The sequence below is a fragment of the Lithobates pipiens genome, unplaced genomic scaffold, assembly GCF_037356315.1.
Source record: "Lithobates pipiens isolate NorthernLeopardFrog02 unplaced genomic scaffold, aLitPip1_a1.2 Scaffold_19, whole genome shotgun sequence".
Classification (NCBI taxonomy): Eukaryota; Metazoa; Chordata; class Amphibia; order Anura; family Ranidae; genus Lithobates; species Lithobates pipiens.
Genome location: NW_027507764.1, coordinates 536,526,779 through 536,547,328, shown reverse-complemented (window position 1 = coordinate 536,547,328; position 20,550 = coordinate 536,526,779). Strand labels below are relative to the sequence as shown.

At 42.4% G+C, this 20,550-nt stretch overlaps 1 protein-coding gene across 1 annotated transcript in view; it reads right to left on the bottom strand.

Moving 5' to 3' along the window:
* PKHD1L1 (PKHD1 like 1) overlaps positions 1-20,550 on the bottom strand; it is a 309,471-nt gene that overhangs the window by 168,023 nt on the left and 120,898 nt on the right. The window contains exons 26-31 of the mRNA XM_077493225.1: positions 18,570-18,727; positions 16,740-16,862; positions 11,192-11,291; positions 5,645-5,764; positions 4,695-4,856; positions 1,497-1,618 (exon numbers count right to left, since the gene is read on the bottom strand). Of these exons, the coding sequence (XP_077349351.1) occupies positions 1,497-1,618; positions 4,695-4,856; positions 5,645-5,764; positions 11,192-11,291; positions 16,740-16,862; positions 18,570-18,727 (785 nt within the window). The remainder of the gene's footprint in view (positions 1-1,496; positions 1,619-4,694; positions 4,857-5,644; positions 5,765-11,191; positions 11,292-16,739; positions 16,863-18,569; positions 18,728-20,550) is intronic.

The window sequence follows — 20,550 nt, the reverse complement described above, 5'->3', positions numbered from 1 at the left end:
AAACAGTTCGGACAGGAAGCACATTAACCTTTCAATTGATCGTTTGTTCGGCTGAAAACTTCCAAACTTAGCGATTATCAATTTGGTGCCCATTAACTGGCCGAGAAACGAGCAAACTGTCTAAATGACTGAATTTTGGCCAATTTTTCATATAGTGTATTAGGCTATTTTCTGTGCTGGTCAAATGTTGTTTATTGATATAAAATGAAAAAGACTGTATATTGCCTCTAGATGGTGTGTCATTTTCTTATGATACTTAGTTCCACAGTTTTGACTTAATAGACCCTTAGACCCATTTCACACTGGGCCACCACCAACGTCAGCGGTATCGCCGTTTTACTGTCATTTTACGGCTCCAAAGAAGCTGCTGGCAGGACTTTTTCTTACGCCCTGCCAGCGCACCGCTCCAATGTGAAAGCCCACGGGCTTTCACACTGGAGTGAATGGAGCAGCTGTTTTAGGGTATTTTGCAGGCGCTATTTTTAACGCTATAGTGTCTGCAAAACGCTCCAGTGTAAAAAGGGTCTTATCCAGGAAAGAAGGCCAAGTCCAGTTATGTTAATCAATATATTTAATTTAAAACATGTGTTTATATAGCACTGGCAATTTATACAGCGCTTTACATATATTTTATATTCAAATCAGTCCCTGCCCTCACAGGGTTAACAATCTAAGAGGTCTCAACCTCACATACACATACTAGGGTCAGTTATCCTACTTGCATGTCTGGAGTGTGGGAGGGAACTCACACAAGCATGAATATGCAAACTGGTAAGGTTATGGTTGGGATTTGAATTGATGAATCTCAGCACTGCAAGGCTGAAGTGCTAATCACCTAGCTACTATGCTGTATAAAAATTCTTACATCCAAGTGACTAAGGAAAAAAAAGTGTTTGGGGGTCCACCATTGCTAACTATTAATTTATTAAATTAAATGATTATTATTATTATTAAATTTATTAAATTTATTACTGTAATGTGTCTAATGTGTATTTCCAATGATTATCACCTTCATCTAGTGGCTATTATGTGATATTTTTCTGTTTGTGTAATTTAGACATATTAGACACATAGCAGGGATTATTTGCAACAGCTGTGCAAATGTCTCAGCATTCACACATCAAATCTTTTTGTCTATATACTCCAAATTTGATTAGTCAGGGCATCCACTAATATTTTCAGTTTTATTATATCTTAGCAATATTTAAAACAGAAAGGGCAATTATGTTAGGTTGTTAAAGTTCTTTCTCTAGACAGGGAACCTATACTAAAAGAATTGGAAGTTTGGCTGAAATATTTTTCACAATAATGAGTTGCCCTTTATTGGCTAACTTGAGTTATTGAAGCTGTAGTTTAGGTATAGCTTTTTTGAATTGCATTGGTCCAGCTTATTCTACTAACTAAATCATGTGTTTTAAATAGACAGCGGGCCTGACTGTTCCTCTACCAAACATGAACCTGCAAGGAACTAAAAGCATTTTTCACCCTCTACTTACCGCTGAAGTCCTGCACTGAATCATAGTCAGATTAATAAAGTTAACAGAGCAGACGTCTCCACCAATTTCGACCGCAGAGTCACCGCCAAATCCCCTGCCGTGAATTGTTACCAGTGTGCCCCCTGGTGGTAGAAGGCAGATTAAACATCACACTGAATGCATTCAGCTACTGATGATTTGTATTTTCTTTTATAAAGTGTTGTTTTATAATACAGACATGGCAAGAGTATACATTTGCTAGCATTCTGGATTGTTTGTTTTACATTATTGTATACATTTCTGACATGTCACAAACTGACAGCAAAAATGCAATATTTTTTTTAATAAAAAGTTGTTCATTTTATCATTAAAAAAAGCAGTCCCCATACTGTCAAGTAATTCTGCCTAGACTAAGATGATGTCATCAGTCTGCAACAGGCAGGAGGAAGCAATTCCTCAGAAGCAACATTTTCATACTTATATTATGGTTTATACTCCCCTTGGGAATTTAGTGTATATCTACAGGCCAAACTTGAGTGGAGATAGATTAGAACACCTGTCTGTTTTTTATTGCTGTTTGTGTCCCTGCTAGGGAGATTTGCTCTCATTTTGTCATATTTACCACTATCACTGAAAGTGAAATAAAATCCCAAATTTTGAATAGCTGCTGCCACAACCGAGATATCCATCATTTCAGGAGCTGGTCGTATTTAGGATAATGGTGATCTCTGCGGCAGATTCACAGCAAGATCACCGTTTTCAGCAGCGGGAGAGGGCCCCTCCCGCCACTCACCCGCGCCTTCCGCCGCTTACCGGAGCCGTCGGCAGCGGCGGAGGTGATTGGGTCCTCTTGGTGCCTGGGTATGGAGACGAGTGAGGCTAAGATGGCCCCCACCCATCTCCATACCATAGCAGGGCGGAAGCTATGTAAAAACATCACTTCCGCCCATAGCTCTTAAAGGCACATTTTTTTCAAAGTATTTTTTTCAAATGTCAATTTTTTTTTTTATTGCATTTTAGTCCAAATATGAGATCTGAGGACTTTTTGACCCCAGATCTCATATTTAAGAGGTCCTGTCATGCTTTTTTCTATTACAAGGGATGATTCTTTGTAATAGGAATAAAAGTGATCCAGATTTTTTTTTTTTTAAAACAATGAAAACATTTATAAAATTAGGTAAAAGAAATCGCAATCTGTCCCAATGAGCTCACGCGCAGAAGCGAACACATACCTGAGTAGCGCCCGCATATGAAAACAGTGGTCAAACCACACGTGAGTTATTGCCACAATCGGTAGAGCGAGAGCAATAATTCTAGCCCTAGATCTCCTCTGTAACTCAAAACATGCAACCTGTAGAATTTTTAAAACGTCACCTATGGAGATTTTTGAGGGTAAAAGTTTGACGCCATTCCACGAGCGGGCGCAATTTTGAAGCATGACATGTTGGGTATCAATTTACTCAGCGTAACATTATCTTTCACAATATAAAAAAATGGACTAAGTTTACTGTTATTCTATTGTTTCTTATTTTTTTATTCAAAAAAGTGAATTTTTTCCAAAAAAAGTGCGCTTGTAAGACCGCTGCGCAAATATGGTGTGAAAAAAGTATTGCAATGACGGCCATTTTATTCTCTAGGGTGTTAGAAGAAAAAAACACAATATATAATGTTTAGGGGTTCCAAGTAATTTTCTAGCAAAAAAAAATGTTTTAAACATGTAAACACCTAAATTCCAAAACGAGGCTGGTCCTTAAGTGGTTAAATACATCTCATTTACATTATGTAATTAATTCTTGGCATGTCACAAATTGACAGCAAAAAAGCTATATTCTTTCCTGGGGCTAATCATGTCAATTTACGAATGGGTCAGCTCTACTCCTCTGACCCCACAGGACAACCCTCTGCTCAAATAAAAGGAGGGATTCCCCATACCCCAGTGATGCTTTTTTGTCCTCACTCCAGGACAGTTCTCCTGCTACTGAAAGAATGAGTATAGGAAGAATAATGAAAATCCCTAGCTCTCCTGCCTGGTTTAGCCTCTCCAGGTGGAGGGCTCCTGGTCGGCAGTAAATTCCCTGCTGATCCATGATGCCCGGGCAGATGTATGCGCCCTAAATGGTGCAATTGGCAGGTGGTAAGCAGCAGCATGGCTCCCTCCTTCCATGCTTACCCGGTGTGGGGGGGGGGGGGGTTATGTAATTCTGCCTGATTTTATTACCGTTTTATTTGTCTGTAACACATGCTGCATCTTACTTCATTCAGTGATGTTTCTCTAGATTTAACAAATCCCCAGCTGGGATGCTTTTGAGTTCCACAGCAGCTTCGGGTGGAATGAAGGCACCTGTCTGGATGCATTTTGACTATTTAAAGTGTAACTCTACTTTTGTTAATAAAACAAAAGGCTGGCGGATAACTTGTTCATCCTACCAGTAGGTCCTAATAAGGGGTCATATGGCACCACCTTTGCTCTTGGATAGTTCAAACCATCAGACAAGCATAGGTAGCTTTAGATCTTTCCCTCCAGAGGGGGTTCATGTGTATTCAAGGGCCATTGACTTTGTGGGCAAGTCATGCCAGGGTTCCAGTGGAAGTGCTGTGCAAGGCTGCCAGCTAAAAGTCTCCTCACACTTTCATCTGACATTATCATTTGGACATGATGGATGGCCCTTTCTGGGCTTTGGGCACTTTGGTGCTTGCTTCTGCGCTTTCCGTGTGATATTATTACACTCCTTTTGCATTCAGGCTGCATAGTGTCTTGTTTTTCTATAATTTTCTTGGTCCCGCCCTTTATTTTCATGCTAGCTATAACCCATTCGTAGGTTGACATGATTAGCCCCAGGAATACAGAAAATTGTTACCATACTTACCATCATTTTTCTCAGTCTCTGCAGTGATCAGACTGCAACACTAACTTTGTAGTACTGCAAGTCACAAGGTGAGAGGCTGCAGCAGGGGCTGATATACATCAGCATTTGTCAACAAGGCCAAAAATGCAGAGGCACCAGTATTTATATAACTTTATTATTTCTGAGCACAAATCTCAGTCGAGAAAGTACATAGTGACCCTGGATGATGCCTGACCAAAGGCATCCTTGTGGCGAAAAAAAATCAGATGAATGCAATGTCATGTAAAGGACTGTGAGCTCTGTCAGAGGTTATAAATACCTGCTGTAGGTGTTACAGTTACACATTAGAAAACATGCAAGCATTTAACATTACCTGCTGAGCTTCCTGCCAATGGTATGATAGATGAAACAGACAGCTCTTGGGTAAGGGTCAGGTTTCCTCCAGAAAACTGTGCCAGCCCAACCCCTGCGATGTACACTGTGATCGGGAAGGTCCCCGCACTTGTCTCCTGTACCAGACATCTGATTTCATTGGCTAAAGATAAAAATAATAAAAAATTCCAGTAATATACACATGGACAAATCAGGGAGCAGAAGACCTTTCTAATATTTTTGAAATTTACAAGGCATTTGATAGCCTATCAAGGCCATATCTAAAGACACTATTGACAACTTGGTGACTTGGTCCTCACTTTCTCTCATGGGTTACAGCTCTTTATGACAACCCTAGAACATTCTTTCAATATCCAGGCTTCCTGTCACCTTTTTTCCTATTAGCAGAGGCTCAAGGCATATGCCATGATCCCACCCAGTTGTGTGACTTTTGCAAATTAATATCTGCTATTCTGCCTTATTCTCCTCCTGGCCAATCAGATAGCCCCTATTGGCCAGGGAGTCTTGGGACTCCCTGGCCAATTGTGTCTTAGGACACACTTCTGGTTTCTATTTGACCGGAAGGAGAATGCCTATGTGCTCGCTGGAGCGGCCCAGCTCTTTCTTCTCCCGGCCTCCGTCCCTCACCAGCCGCTATTGATCTACAGTATATGGTCTTGGGATATAGTTTCCCCAAAAACTCTCATGAAGCCCTACTGAATTTAAAACCTTCTGCTTGCATCAATAAACAGTTTAAATTGATGCCATTTATTTTCACCGCGGCCAAACAATCCTTGATGAGAGTGTGGAAATTCTGGTCTTCCCACACTTGCACACGTCAAATGGAAAATCATAAACAGAAAAAATTCCAATACTAGTGAAATCCCTTCTTGTTTTTTAACACGTATGGTTATTGGTTGTGTTGGTTACATTGTTCATTAAATGACTTACCTGTAATACTAAGAATGGGGCAGGTAATGTTGCCAATAGTAACAGAAGTGGTATCATTGCCAATACTGTTTGAGAATCCAGTTCCATTTATTATAAGGGCTTCAACATCTCCATTCCACTCTAAAATAAAGTGTTCAAAAAGAAATTTGTCAGCAAAATTAGCAATTCCATGGACATGTACAATATTGGAAGGTATACAATTCTGGATCATCATGTAATATAAAATATTAAACACTAGTTTTAGCTTGTTTGTATTATGGACATGATTATTGTGGTCACTAAGACCAATGATGGGGTTTTTATTGAAGTCATGGACACCAATGCTGGGGGTTTTTGTTGCATGCACTGACACCAATGCTGGGTGGTTTTATTGCAGCCATTTATAAAAATGATGTGTGCATTTCAGTAACAACATTTTTGGGCATTAAAGCAGAACTTCACTCTCTCAATCAACACTGACAATTTTAACCCTTAGGCTTCATGCACACGAGACGCTGTTAAACGCGTGTTCAGAGGCAGTTGGACACTTTTTTCAACTGCCCCTGAACTCATTCATTGTTATCCTATGTGTCTATGTACACAGTCTCGTTTTTTGCCATTTTTATGCAGTTGCGTTTAACCTCGTTTTTCCAGAAGCAAAAAAATGGGTTCCGACGCAAAGGTTTCCACGTTTCAGACGCAAAACACGGTAAAACGCTGCAAAACGCCGCTACCGCGTTTATAAAGGCGACCTATTTTTTTTATATTAAAAATCTCAAAAATTATTGCAAATGATGAAAAACCATTAAAAATGTTTTTAAACAATTGCAATTGCAAGTGGACAATCCACAACTTGTGGCAAGTGACAAGGCAGGTGGCAAGTGACGTGGCAAGTGGACAATCCACAACTTGTGGCAGGTGACGTGGCAGGTGACGTAGCAGGTGACGTGGCAAGTTGAAAATCCACAACTTGTGGCAGGTGATGTGGCAAGTGACGTGGCAAGCAGACAATCCACAACTTGTGGCAGGTGACGTGGCAAGTGACGTGGCAAGTGGACAATCCACAACTTGTGGCAGGTGACATGGCAAGTGGACAATCCACAACTTGTGGCAGGTGACGTGGCAAGTGGACAATCCACAACTTGTGGCAGGTGACGTGGCAAGTGACGTGGCAAGTGGACAATCCACAACTTGTGGCAGGTGATGTGGCAAGTGGACAATCCACAACTTGTGACAGGTGACGTGGCAGGTGACATGGCAGGTGACGTGGCAAGTGGACAATCCACAACTTGTGGCAGTTGATGTGGCAAGTGATGTGGCAAGTGGACAATCCACAACTTGTGGCAGGTGATGTGGCAACTGACGTGGCAAGTGGACAATCCACAACTTGTGGCAGGTGACGTGGCAGGTGATGTGGCAAGTGGACAATTAACAACTTGTGGCAGGTGACATGGCAGGTGACGTGGCAAGTGGACAATCCACAACTTGTGGCAGGTGACATGGCAAGTGGACAATCCACAACTTGTGGCAGCTGATGTGGCAGGGTTACGTGGCAAGCAACCTGGCAGGTGACGTGGCAAGTGGACAATCCACAACTTGTGGCAGGCGACGTGGCAGGTAACGTGGCAAGTGACGTGGCAAGTGACGTGGCAAGCTGACAATACACAACTTGTGGCAGGTGACATGACAGGTGATGTGGCAAGTGGACAATCCACAACTTGTGGCAGGTAACGTGACAAGTGGACAATCCACAACTTGTGGCAGGTGACGTGGCAAGTGACCTGGCAGGTGTCGTGGCAAGTGGACAATCCACAACTTGTGGCAGGTGATGTGGCAGGTGACCTGGCAAGTGACGTGGCAAGTGGACAATCCACAACTTGTGGCAGGTGATGTGACAAGTGACGTGGCAAGTGGAAAATCCACAACTTGTGGCAGGTGACATGGCAGGTGACATGGCAAGTGGACAATCCACAACTTGTGGCAGTTGATGTGGCAGGTGACGTGGCAAGTGACCTGGCAGGTGACGTGGCAAGTGGACAATCCACAACTTGTGGCAGGTGACGTGGCAGGTGACGTGGCAAGTGACGTGACAAGCGGACAATCCACAACTTGTGGCAGGTGACGTGACAGGTGACGTGGCAAGTGGACAATCCACAACTTGTGGCAGGTGACGTGGCAGGTGACGTGACAAGTGGACAATCCACAATGTGTGGCAGGTGACGTGGCAAGTGACGTGGAAAGTGACCTGGCAGGTGATGTGGCAGGTGACGTGGCAAGTGGACAATCCACAACTTGTGGCAAGTGACGTGGCAGGTGACGTGGCAAGTGGACAATCCACAACTTGTGGCAGGTGACGTGGCAAGTGACGTGATAAGTGACCTGGCAGGTGATGTGGCAGGTGACGTGGCAAGTGGACAATCCACAACTTGTGGCAGGTGACGTGGCAGGTGACGTGGCAAGTGGACAATCCACAACTTGTGGCAGGTGACGTGGCAGGTAACGTGGCAAGTGACATGGCAAGCGGACAATCCACAACTTGTGGCAGGTGACATGACAGGTGATGTGGCAAGTGGACAATCCACAACTTGTGGCAGGTGACGTGGCAAGTGACCTGGCAGGTGTCATGGCAAGTGGACAATCCACAACTTGTGGCAGGTGATGTGGCAGGTGACCTGGCAAGTGACGTGGCAAGTGGACAATCCACAACTTGTGGCAGGTGATGTGGCAAGTGACGTGGCAAGTGGACAATCCACAACTTGTGGCAGGTGACGTGGCAGGTGACTTGGCAAGTGGACAATCCACAACTTGTGGCAGGTGACATGGCAAGTGGAAAATCCACAACTTGTGGCAGGTGACGTGGCAAGTGACCTGGCAGGTGACGTGGCAAGTGGACAATCCACAACTTGTGCCAGGCGACGTGGCAGGTGACGTGGCAAGTGACGTGACAAGCGGACAATCCACAACTTGTGGCATGTGACGGGACAGGTAATGTGGCAAGTGGACAATCCACAACTTGTGGCAGGTGACATGGCAGGTGACATGGCAGGTGACGTGGCAAGTGGGCAAACCACAACTTGTGGCAAATGACGTGGCAGGTGACGTGGCAAGTGGACAATCCACAACTTGTGGCAGGTGACGTGGCAAGTGACGTGGTAAGTGACCTGGCAGGTGATGTGGCAGGTGACGTGGCAAGTGGAAAATCCACAACTTGTGGCAGGTGACGTGGCAGGTGACGTGGCAAGTGGACAATCCACAACTTGTGGCAGGTGACGTGGCAGGTGACATGGCAGGTGACGTGGCAAGTGGACAATCCACAACTCATGGCAGGTGATGTGGCAGGTGACGTGGCAAGTGGACAATCCACAACTTGTGGCAGTTGATGTGGCAGGTGACGTGGCAAGTGGACAATCCACAACTTGTGGCAGGCAACGTGGCAGGTGGCGTGGCAAGTGACGTGGCAAGCGGACAATCCACAACTTGTGGCAGGTGATGTGACAGGTGACGTGGCAAGTGGACAATCCACAACTTGTGGCAGGTGACGTGGCAGGTGACGTGGCAGGTGACGTGACAAGTGGACAATCCACAATGTGTGGCAGGTGATGTGGCAAGTGACGTGGCAAGTGACCTGGCAGGTGATGTGGCAAGTGGACAATCCACAACTTGTGGCAAGTGACGTGGCAGGTGACGTGGCAAGTGGACAATCCACAACTTGTGGCAGGTGACGTGGCAAGTGGCGTGGTAACTGGACAATCCACAACTTGTGGCAGGTGATGTGGCAAGTGACCTGGCAGGTGATGTGGCAAGTGACGTGGCAAGTGGACAATCCACAACTTGTGGCAAGTGACGTGGCAGGTGACGTGGCAAGTGGACAATCCACAACTTGTGGCAGGTGACGTGGCAAGTGACGTGGCAGGTGATGTGGCAAGTGGACAATCCACAACTTGTGGCAGGTGATGTGGCAAGTCACCTGGCAAGTGGACACTTGCCGATGTAAACAGCATCTCCCCGTTCTACCTAGCAACAAGTGACACTGATCTCTGCTCCCTGTGATTGGAGCAGAGATCAGTGTTCACCAACACACAGCCACTCCCCCCACAGTTAGTAACATGCCCCTAGGAAACATTTAACCCCTACACTGCCCCCCCCGTTAACCCCTTCACTGCCAGTGTCATTTACACAGGTATCTGGGCATTTGTATAGCACTGATTGCTGTATAAATGACAATGGTCCCAAAAATGTGTCAAAAATGTCCAATGTGTCCGCCATAATGTCACAATCACAATAAAAATCGCTGATCGCCGCCATTACTAGTGAAAAAAATATATATTATTAAAAATGCCATAAAACTATCCCCTATTTTGTAAACGCTATAAATTTTGCGCAAACCAATCAATAATCGCTTATTGCTTTTTTTTTTACCAAAAATATGTAGAAGAATACATATTGGCCAAAACTGAGGAAAAAAAACGTTTTTTTATATATTTTTGGGGGATATTTATTAAAGTAAAAAATAATGCGTTTTTTTTTTTCAAAATTGTGGCTCTTTTTTGTTTATAGCTCAAAAAATAAAAATTGCAGGGGTGATCAAATGCCACCAAAAGAAAGCTCTATTTGTGGGAAAAAAAGGACGTACATTTTGTTTGGTAGCCATGTCGCACGACCGCGCAATTGTCAGTTAAAGCGACGCAGTGCTGAATCGCAAAAAGTGGTCTGGTCATTTGGCCTGCAAAATGGTCCAGTCTGAAATTGGTTAAAGTGTGTTAAAGCCCATTCATTTTGGATGACTAACTCGAAGCACTACACCTCAATGTACAAAAATGTGTTGCAAATGTGTTGCAAGCGGCCCTCTAGAAGAGTCGGAGCACCATTTGAGACTCTTTTCTATTTTTATTTTTTCTGTTTTATTTTTTACGTTGACCACCATTGCTCTAGTGACTGCAAGTAACATCCTTATGGGGTGCTTCTGTGTAAGCACAGAGGGGCATCAACTGTATCATAATATGGTCAAAAATCAAATCCCAATAGTGTCTAGTGCAAAGCTAGCCCATATGAAGAATGAATGGCAAATGTGAAACACAATAGGCTCAGTTCAGAAAGCTAACACACCAGGATAAGAATCCTTATTTTCAAAAGTTGAAAATAGAGTGCTGTAGGCTGGAGTTAAAGCCCAACTCACACACACAAGAAAAAAATAATTTTGCAGTGGGGCCTTCCCCTACTTCAAGGGTTAAATGCTTGCTTTTGCCTAAGGGTAGAGGATTGAAGGGTAATACTTCATTTATAGCTTGCCCCAAGTGGGTCCTTTCATTAGTGCAACCAGTCCAGCGCTGCTGCCTCTCTAAGGCACTCCCAGCCACACTTCTGTATCCACCACAAGCAATACAGGGTTATTAGTACTGCATTGTATGTGATGAAACTGAGGAACCGCCCACAGCATGGGGACCCATAGGGAGGAGAGGACAGCATTGGGGCTAGCTGGAGTGACGGTATGGTAATGCAGACTTTTCAACTCCCCCTAAACAAAACTTCTTCCAGGTAAATAGTACAGATGATATGTGGATACTCTACCTGTACTAATAGAGCTTATCTCGGGAGTTTCCCTCATATTCCAGGTGTAACCACAGTCCCCGGTACATTGGGATGGAATTCCATTGATGTAGACTTCAACCTGTTGAATGATAAGATGTAATCTGTTATAAGTGGAGAAAGGTCACCATAGAATGTCTATGCATGTTATGGCCTTGCCTTCCAATTTAGTCCATGAATTGTCAGATTCAATTGTCAATTGTCTGATCTTTTGCAAAGTTGGCCATACATGTGTAGCGCTACTCCCATTATAGCTACCGGATAGGATGGATTCTTTGCCTTGACCCTCTTAAGAACCTAAGCCCCTCTAACACACTATGTTGAGTGTACAAGCATACAATATCACAGGAAGTCACTGAAAGTAATACTTAGTACCCAATAGTAGTGTGATATCAAAGATATGCACCAAACCACATAATAAAGGCACATAATATTATATTGTCACCCAATATGGTTGGTAACTAGGCAAGCTTAAAAAGGATTAACAATGGTAATAACATAATTTAGCATACAACATGATTAACAGTAAGAAAAAATGCAGCATACCAACAAACTACAGCATAACACCAACCCCACCCCAGTTCCCACACATATATATTTTTGATTATGGTAAGTAGGGAGCTGCTTTTCTGTGTACATGGTGAAGCAGAGTTAGGAGACGTAAGAGTACAATTGACATTTGTTAGTAACAATAACAAGACACGGGTCAGATGCTCATAAACGCATGGTGGCACAGGAAAAATACACAAAAAATGTAAGCCATGTCCACAAAAACCCACTTTTGAGAAGCAAATGCACAACAATTACAGCAAACACACAAAACAAACATCAAAACAGGGCTTGACCGTGTACGGACTCCGCTTTGCTCAGCAGGGATCCAGCTGCTGATCCCCGCTAAGCAGGCGGATGACAGGTTCATCTTCGCTCACTGTGCGGAGATGGACCTGTCAAAGCCCCGTTGTCCTTTATGGAGATCGGATGAAAACAAATCTCCTGAACTTTCTCCCAAGGTATCTAACATCAGTCCCTTTGAGGTCCAAATGGCTTGCTTGGTTCGTAGTTACTGCGATGCAGTAGGTTTCCATTGTTATATTCATGTGATCTTGATCCGTCTCTGCATCTTCTGCTATAGATGACACTACGAGGTCCTCTGAGGCCCCTAGTGACCGACATTGAAGAGTGCATTCTGGCGTCACAGGTCTAGGGATTAAGTCTGTTTCTTTGGCTAAAGTAGATGTAGTTTCTTTAGGTGAAGAAGGCCACAGCCAGTCGATTCCCGTCCCTTTTTCCGCAATGTCCTCTTCATCTGTGTTTGGAACAATGTCTTGAGACTGGGTAAATGAACAAGGTCTGCAAGAAACCATGCTAGTAGACTAGCATCAATCTGTGAGGAAATCTGAACTGCTTCCACTATGGGCAAGAGATTATTAGAATGCCCTACTGTATTTTTAACAGGCCAATTTTCCCTTCTGGGTGAATCTGCTACTTTGTGCTTCCCTTGGGCACCCAAATCTCTCAGCAATACCCTGTCCCCAGGCTGCAAGTCTTGTATCCTCACTTTAAGGTCAATGTTCTTTTTGTTCTGTTGACCTCAGGCTTTGGAGACCCCCCAAGCTTTTTTCATCCATGCAAATTCTTTGAAAAATCCTTGCTGAGATGTTATTGAGGTCTGATCTAAGGAAGTGCCAAAGGTCAGATCGAAACGTAGTCAACCATCCTTCCCAAATATCAGCAGATATGGTGAATAGCACAAGCCACCATTTTCAGTGCTATTATAAGCACGTACTACAGCTGCAATGGGTATACTCCAATTCTGTTTGTTTTTGGCCGAGAGACCCCCAAGCATATTTAGAAGAGTGGAGTTGAAACTAGCTGGGGGTTCCTTTGAGGAGGATAGGGGGATATTCTGGATTTCTGAATACATAGCAGATCTAACAGTCTTTTTATGAGCTTATTCTTCCTTGATTGGAATGGATATGGCTGAGGCAGGTCATACTGCACAAAGGGCAATTTTAGTGAACCCTTCGACAAAATTTCGGCAGTAGGAGCAGAATCCTAAGAATGATCTTCAGTGCACTGACATGATTCTATCTAGGCTAGGATGTGACAGTATCTACTTTTCTTGGGTTGGTGGCTACTCCCTCTATGGAAACAACATGCCTTAGATAGGTGACTTAGGGTTGATAGAATTGACAATTCTCCAACAATTCTAACCCTTCTTAATGGAGCCTCTACAATACTTTTTCTAGTCGCACCTTGTGTTCCTCAAAAGTCTTCTCAATCGGGTTCATGTCTCCTATGATACATTCCATTAGTCACTGAATGATTGCAGGGGCTCCTGACAATCCTTGGGACATTCTGTTGAACTCGATAAAACCCAGTGGACAAATTAAATCAGTCTTCTCCCTGTCTTTTGGGTCCATAGGGTTTTGGTAATACCTGCTTTTCAGATCTAACACACTCAGCCCCTTTGCCCTGATAGGTACTGCAGATCATCTTCTATCCACGGAGTGGTGTATTGTTCAGGATTTGTTCTCCGGTTAAGTGTTCGATAATCAATACACATTCTGAGGGAGACATTTTTGTTCCTTACACCACTATGGGGGAGGTGTAAGGCTTGACGAATCTCAAATTATCCCTGTCCACTGCAACTCAGCCAGTTGCTCTTGAAGATCTTCCAGATCGTCTGATGGTATTCGCTGAGCCCTCTTCTGAAAGGTTTATCTTCCTGAAGTTGAATTCTGTGTTGAGCCATTTTAGCACAGCTCACATTGTAGTCATTTTTTAAGAACATCTCCTGCTATTTCATTTGCTGTCCCTTGACCCTCCCCTTCAACGCAGGTGATAATGGGGAGTTTTGATGGTAGAACCTGTCTTCTCATATTTTGTCTGTGGCTCCCCCACCAGACCAGATGGTGCAACTGGAGTTGCTGTGTTCACCTGCCCGTGCAACATCCAAGGTTTAGGTTTTAGCTTGACAAGGAGATCAGTATTGTTTCAGATACTGACAGGGATTTTCCTATGATTTTATGCAAAGGTCTTAGTCGACACAACGTCAGGAATCAGCTCCACCTCAATTTCCTTTCCCTGAAAATCAGCTTCAAGGACCACAAATGGTCCAGGCTGGTCCCAGGTTAACTAGACAGTGGCTCGCAATCAAGCTATTGCCCTACGTTGCAGAACTCTTTCTTCAGGGCCCAGTCTCCAGAGCTTTCCTACCCCTTGGGGCCTTCTGCTTCTGCAGAAAACGTTGATAGGCTAGACATAGATGACAATGAACATTTTCAATGGATGAGTCACTCTTCATGGCTATAGGGGCGAGTAGTCTTCTCACTAGATTGGTGTTTGTCCCAATCAGCAAAGAGTTCTGTTTTGCCCCAGGAGTGTGAGGACACCTGACTACTAAGGTATCAAATGTCTCTGTTTTCCCAATTGCAGAAGGATCTAATGTCAGTCCAATTGGGCGTTACCCATCATGTGGGAACTTCTGCATTCTGATACCCCAAATCTCCAAGTCTTACAACATAATACATGTCTTGATCCAGTAACATCACTTGCACCCCCATGTCCAGCAGACCCTTGTTGTAAACCCCTTCTACTTAAATTGTGACTATAGGCGAAGGACCCATCAATTTATTGGGAAACGTGTTTCGGAGTGGGTTCAGCAGTCTGTGCTTGTGCTGTTCTCTTAGTTTGCTTCTTTTTTCTGTGCAGTTCTGTGGCAATCCTGGGGGAATGATGTGCATTGGCTACCTGTGTCTGTCTACCTGAAAACAAAGATGCACGGTTTCCCTACAGTGGCAACACCTTTTATTGGCAGGGGATGACATCTCCCCTTGCTCTGAAGTTAATGTGGACAGTCTGTTTCATGTCTATCAAGGACTTTTGCATAGTTGTGTGAGCCTCCATTACTTGTCCTATCGACTTCTGGATTTTACAGAATGTTTGCAAAGTAGCCTGAAACTAGGCCATTTTAGATACAGCTTGAGTCAAAGCCTTGATAGTGAGGGGAGGCCTAGCCTCTTCTTTAGTCTCTCTATTGGTGCTAGCTTGGGTTGCATAGGCTGCCGGTTTGTGCTCTTTAGTTATTACTGGCTTCTGGATCTTAGCAGCGTTAAAAGCTTCTTGGTTTTTATTCCTGCCTATGTCCCTGTTGTAGTTTATTGGTACATCAGAGTGACAATAAAACAATAGAGTTGACACATTTCAGCAGAAGCCTTAGTCTTAGCTAGTTTAAAACAGATATGGCAAGTTTATATATATATATATATATATATATATATATATATATATATATATATATATATATATATATATATATATATATATATATATATATATATATATATATATATATATATATATATATATATATATACTGTATATCTGTTTAGGTATATATATATATATATATATATATACACATATACACACACACACACACACACATACCTGAACAGACTCCATCTTTAAACAATTAGCATATTTAATTGATTTCACAAATCATTAAAGTGGTTGGTGTCTACACTTATGCCAAAAGAGAAAAGGAGATTGAAATGTTTAGCCAAAAATATCAAAAAGTGTGAAAGAAAATGATGGAAATTACTGCATGACATGTTGAATCTTATTCTTCCAAAATAAAAGGAGAAAAGAAAAATTATACATTGGTCATATATACATAGTGATGATAGCACAATATAAGGGAAAAATAAATGACAGAACTGCTCTTAGAAAATGTAATCAAAATATAAACAATTGAACAATTCAAGTGGCAAAAATGAAGGACAGTAAAAGTGTGGCAGATGAAGAATTCCTGCACATGCACAGGAGTGATGTCATCCAGCCAATCAGACCAGCAGCCAGAAAAAGCCGCAAAGAAGATGCTGCCAAGGGACCTCGCAGGTGTCAGACTGTTGGAGCATAGGTGCGTAAACTTGCATTTAGTACGGCTTTATTTTAAAAGTGATGTATGCTTAAAATTGACTGGAACTCAAAAAAAGATTTATAGGGAACATTTAAAATTGTTTATTGTGTCCAAGCTGTACCCTAAATTACCTTTAAATTTTCTCCTGAAAAATAGCAGTGCATTTACTGCCTACAACCAGATAGCTGTATATGTTCAGTATGGGATTTATGCTACCTCCGATTGCTAGTATCAGGAGATTATGAGTGAAATTCAGTGATGTCACTAATGTGGTGCTCATGGTTCTACTTGCTGGAGGCTCTGACATTGAGGACAGAAAACTCTACCCATAACAAGATGGCAACCACCATACAGAGACCCTTTGCAGAACAAGCCATTGTAAGTCAGTAACCTTGAAAAGATTTGCTGCAATATGGGAGACTAGTCCTTTGTCCTCTGCCTGCCTTATTTTTGGCACAACATTCCATAGTAGTGGACTGAAATGAAGGCATTGCAGCTTGTTGAAAGAAATTAGTCAAACAGAGAGCTTAAAGTACTTATGTAAAATAATTTTTGTTTAAGATCACTTTAAAGTGTAGAATACGTAACAAACATAGTTATACCAACCTGAGGATTTTTATGTGGCGTCCTCACAAGGTCTCCAAGCATACGTTGACGGAACAGGCCTCCATTAACCGCTTTTGTGGAATACATTTTAGCGTTTATTCCAGTGACAGTTGAGTCATTTATCTAGCCAGGACATAGAAGTCACATTAACATATATATAACTTCAAACAAATGTTATTCTTGCATTCTTTCTGAATCATTTTACATTTTAGATAATGTTAGGGTTATGCAAACTCTAAATCAATCTTTTGGTATGTTTGGTATGTCTAAATATATTCAATCTTCTTAAACAAATTTTTTCTTAAGCAAATTGGGTAACCAGCATGCATGCACCTCTCGATCTCGCGCATGCACGATTTATCGGTGGGCGTAGCGCTGATTGTTTGTAACGTTGCCATAACAACAGGTGGCGACGGATGACAATGTAATGAGATTACAGACCTCGGTGTTGCCAAGTGACTCCTGGGAAATGATGACAGACATCTCCCAGAAGCACCAGTGAGCACGGGCGCCAAGGGAAATTATGTCAGGCGCCTTGAAGAAGAAGACGCAGATTACGAGGGACCCCCTAGCAACAGACCTGAAAAGATGAATGATTTTTTTTTTCCAAAGGTTGTTCCTTGTATTGAATTCAGCTTAATAATGATAGTTTTGTTTTCTCAATGGAATTCGGCTTTAAGACATCAGCTCTATTAAAAATTGCCCAAACTGGGGTATCTGTTTTGACGTTTTCAGAGAACATTCCAACTAAAACTGATAACTCAGTTTTGTAAAAACACAGGTTTATTATATTTCTTAGGGACTCCAATGGTGACATATCTTCACAATTCCCAGCTTCATCCAGCTGTGTTGGCCACTGCAAAGTCAAGTGATGTGCTGCATTTCCAGTAAATTCTCCAAGATGTAAAATAAAAAAATGGATTTTCAGACAGAGATACCTTAATTGTGGCTTCATTCAAGGAGGAAGAGAAACAAACTACAGCTGAAGAAAATGTCCCACTGGGAAATCCAAGCGATAGAAAGAAGCTGGCTGGTAATAACACAAAAATGTAAAAAAAATAACTTTACTATCTGCTCCCATTCACACGATTTTGCGGTGGTTTTTGCATTGTTTTTTTACCGCGTTTTGCTGTGATTTTGTGCAGGGCAAAAGGTAACCAATGTAAAAAGAAGAAAAACTCCCAAATCTGCCCGATTTGAGCAACAAAAAAGGGTCCAGAACTTGTTTGAGCTTCAGGCTTTCGGCTTCAGGTGACTTGGAGTGGAAATGTGAACCATCTCCATTGAGAATAATAGATTTTTTCCCCTCCAGTGCTTTGTAGCTTCAGGCTTCAAGCTACAAAACGCTCAGGTGTGAATGGGGCCTTAGTGCCTACATGATCAAAAAAAGAAAAAAAAAAGAAAAAAGAAAGACAAGGAAAAAGAGCCTTCTGCAGTTCAATTTTGAAATATTCAATACCAAGAAAATAGTCTGAAAGTGAATGCCCCCTCTCTTTAAATCCTAAAGCTCATAAATATCAAAAATACATCAATTAATCAATAACTATATGATCAATCCATCAAACAGGTGGAACTTCCAAGATGAGAAAGTGCTAAGTGCAAACAGTGTACTGTCTCTTTAAAAATGCTTCTTTTTTTTGGTGTAATGCCTGTCTGAATTTTTGTGAGGAAATAGGCAAGTATTGTATGCATTTTTGCATTGAAAGAGAGAATACACTGTTTGCATTTAGCACTTTCTCATCTTGGAAGTTGCACCTAGTTGATGAATTGACCATTGTGGTACTAACACAAGACTGGACGTAACTGTCCTTCACATACAAAGATTCTTACCTGTATAAGAGGCTGATAGCCTGTAGCGGTCACAAATGTTATCTGCCAGAAGTTTTGTCTGCACTGTTGAGATGATGATGAAATAGTAACCTGACCATTTTCTGGAATAGCTTCTAGGGCAGATTTCAGATCCATTGGTGATATGTTTACAGGAAGATCTACAATGCAACCAAAAATGTGTAAAGTGTCTGCCAACATGATAAGTAAACAAAAATAGCAACCTTCCAAATTATAACTAGCACACTTACCACCCGGCTAGCAAAAAAAATAAAAAATTACACTGTCTAACAATTTGCGTTAAAAAGAGAGGTATTTGTTGTTCAACATTTGCAAATATATGTGCCGCCTCATCAATGCACCTCTGTATAGTGAAATCCTAAATGTAGTCTATAAGAGTCTCCATGTTGCAGACCATTTATACAGTATATATATATATATATATATATTCTTCAGTGTTGTCACATGAAAAGATATAATAAGAAAAAACAAAAATGTGAAGGGCGTACTCACTTTTGTGATTTATATATATATATATATATATATATATATATAACTATATCTCTATCTATCTATCTATCTATCTATCTATCTATCTATCTATCTATCTATCTATCTATCTATATATATATATATATATATATATATATATATATATATATATATATATATAAATCACAAAAGTGAGTACGCCCTTCACATTTTTGTTTTTTCTTATTATATCTTTTCATGTGACAACACTGAAGAAATTACACTTTGCTACAATGTAAAGTAGTGAGTGTACAGCTTGTATAACAGTGTAAATCTGCTGTCCCCTCAAAATAACTCAACACACAGCCATTAGAGCCGGTTTACACAGGGGCGACTCAGATCCGACTTCAAGTCGCCCCAAGTCACCTCAGGTCGCACAACATGTAGAAATCAATGTAAGTGAATGAGAGCTGTCTTAATACACACTACTGAAGTCGCTCCGACTTCAGAAAAGGTTCCTGTACTACTTCAATCCGACTTCTAGGCAACTGGTACCCATTGATTTCAATGGAGGTCGCCTCCAAGTCGGATCTCCGTCTATACGGAGGCGACTCTCAGAGAATTATCAGCTCTCAAAAGGAGTTCCTTCCTGAGAGCTCATTCTCTGATTGGCCACGGCAAGTCGCCTGGCCTGGGGCGACTTAAAGTAGTGTTGTAAGTCGTGTCCAAGTCACGTCCAAGTCACGTCCAAGTCACGTCCAAGTCGTGTCCAAGTCGCGCCCAAGTCGCGTCCAAAAGTCATGTTGAAAGTCGTGTTGCCCCTGTGTGAACCGAGACTTAATGTCTAAACCGCTGGCAACAAAAGTGAGTACATCCCTAAGTGAAAATGTCCATATTAGCCATTTTCCCTCCCCGGTGGCATGGTGGCCAAGACCATACAGCGGTTTAACAGGACAGGTTCCACTCAGAACAGGCCTCGCCATGGTCGACCAAAGAAGTTGAGTGCACATGCTCAGTGTCATATCCAGAGGATGCCTTTGGGAAACAGATGTATGAGATCTGCCAGCATTGCTGCAGAGGTTGAAGGTGTGGGGGGTCAGCCTGTCAGTGCTCAGACCATACGCATGGCTGTCATCCCAGAAGGAAGCCTCTTCTAAAGATGATGCACAAGAAAGCCCGCAAACAGTTTGCTGAAGACAAGCAGACTAAGGACATGGATTACTGAAACCATGTCCTGTGGTCTGATGAGACCAAGATAAACTTATTTGGTTCAGATGGTGTTAAGAGTGTGTGGCGGCAACCAGGTGAGGAGTACAAAGGCAAGTGTATCTTGCCTACAGTCAACCATGGTGGCAGGAGGGTCATGGTCTGGGGCTATATGAGTGCTGCCGGCACTGGGGAGCTACAGTTCATTGAGGGAACCATGAATGCCAACATGTACCATGACATACTGAAGCAGAGCATGATCCCCTCCCTTCGGAGACTGGGTAAAGGTGATGGACTGGTCAACATG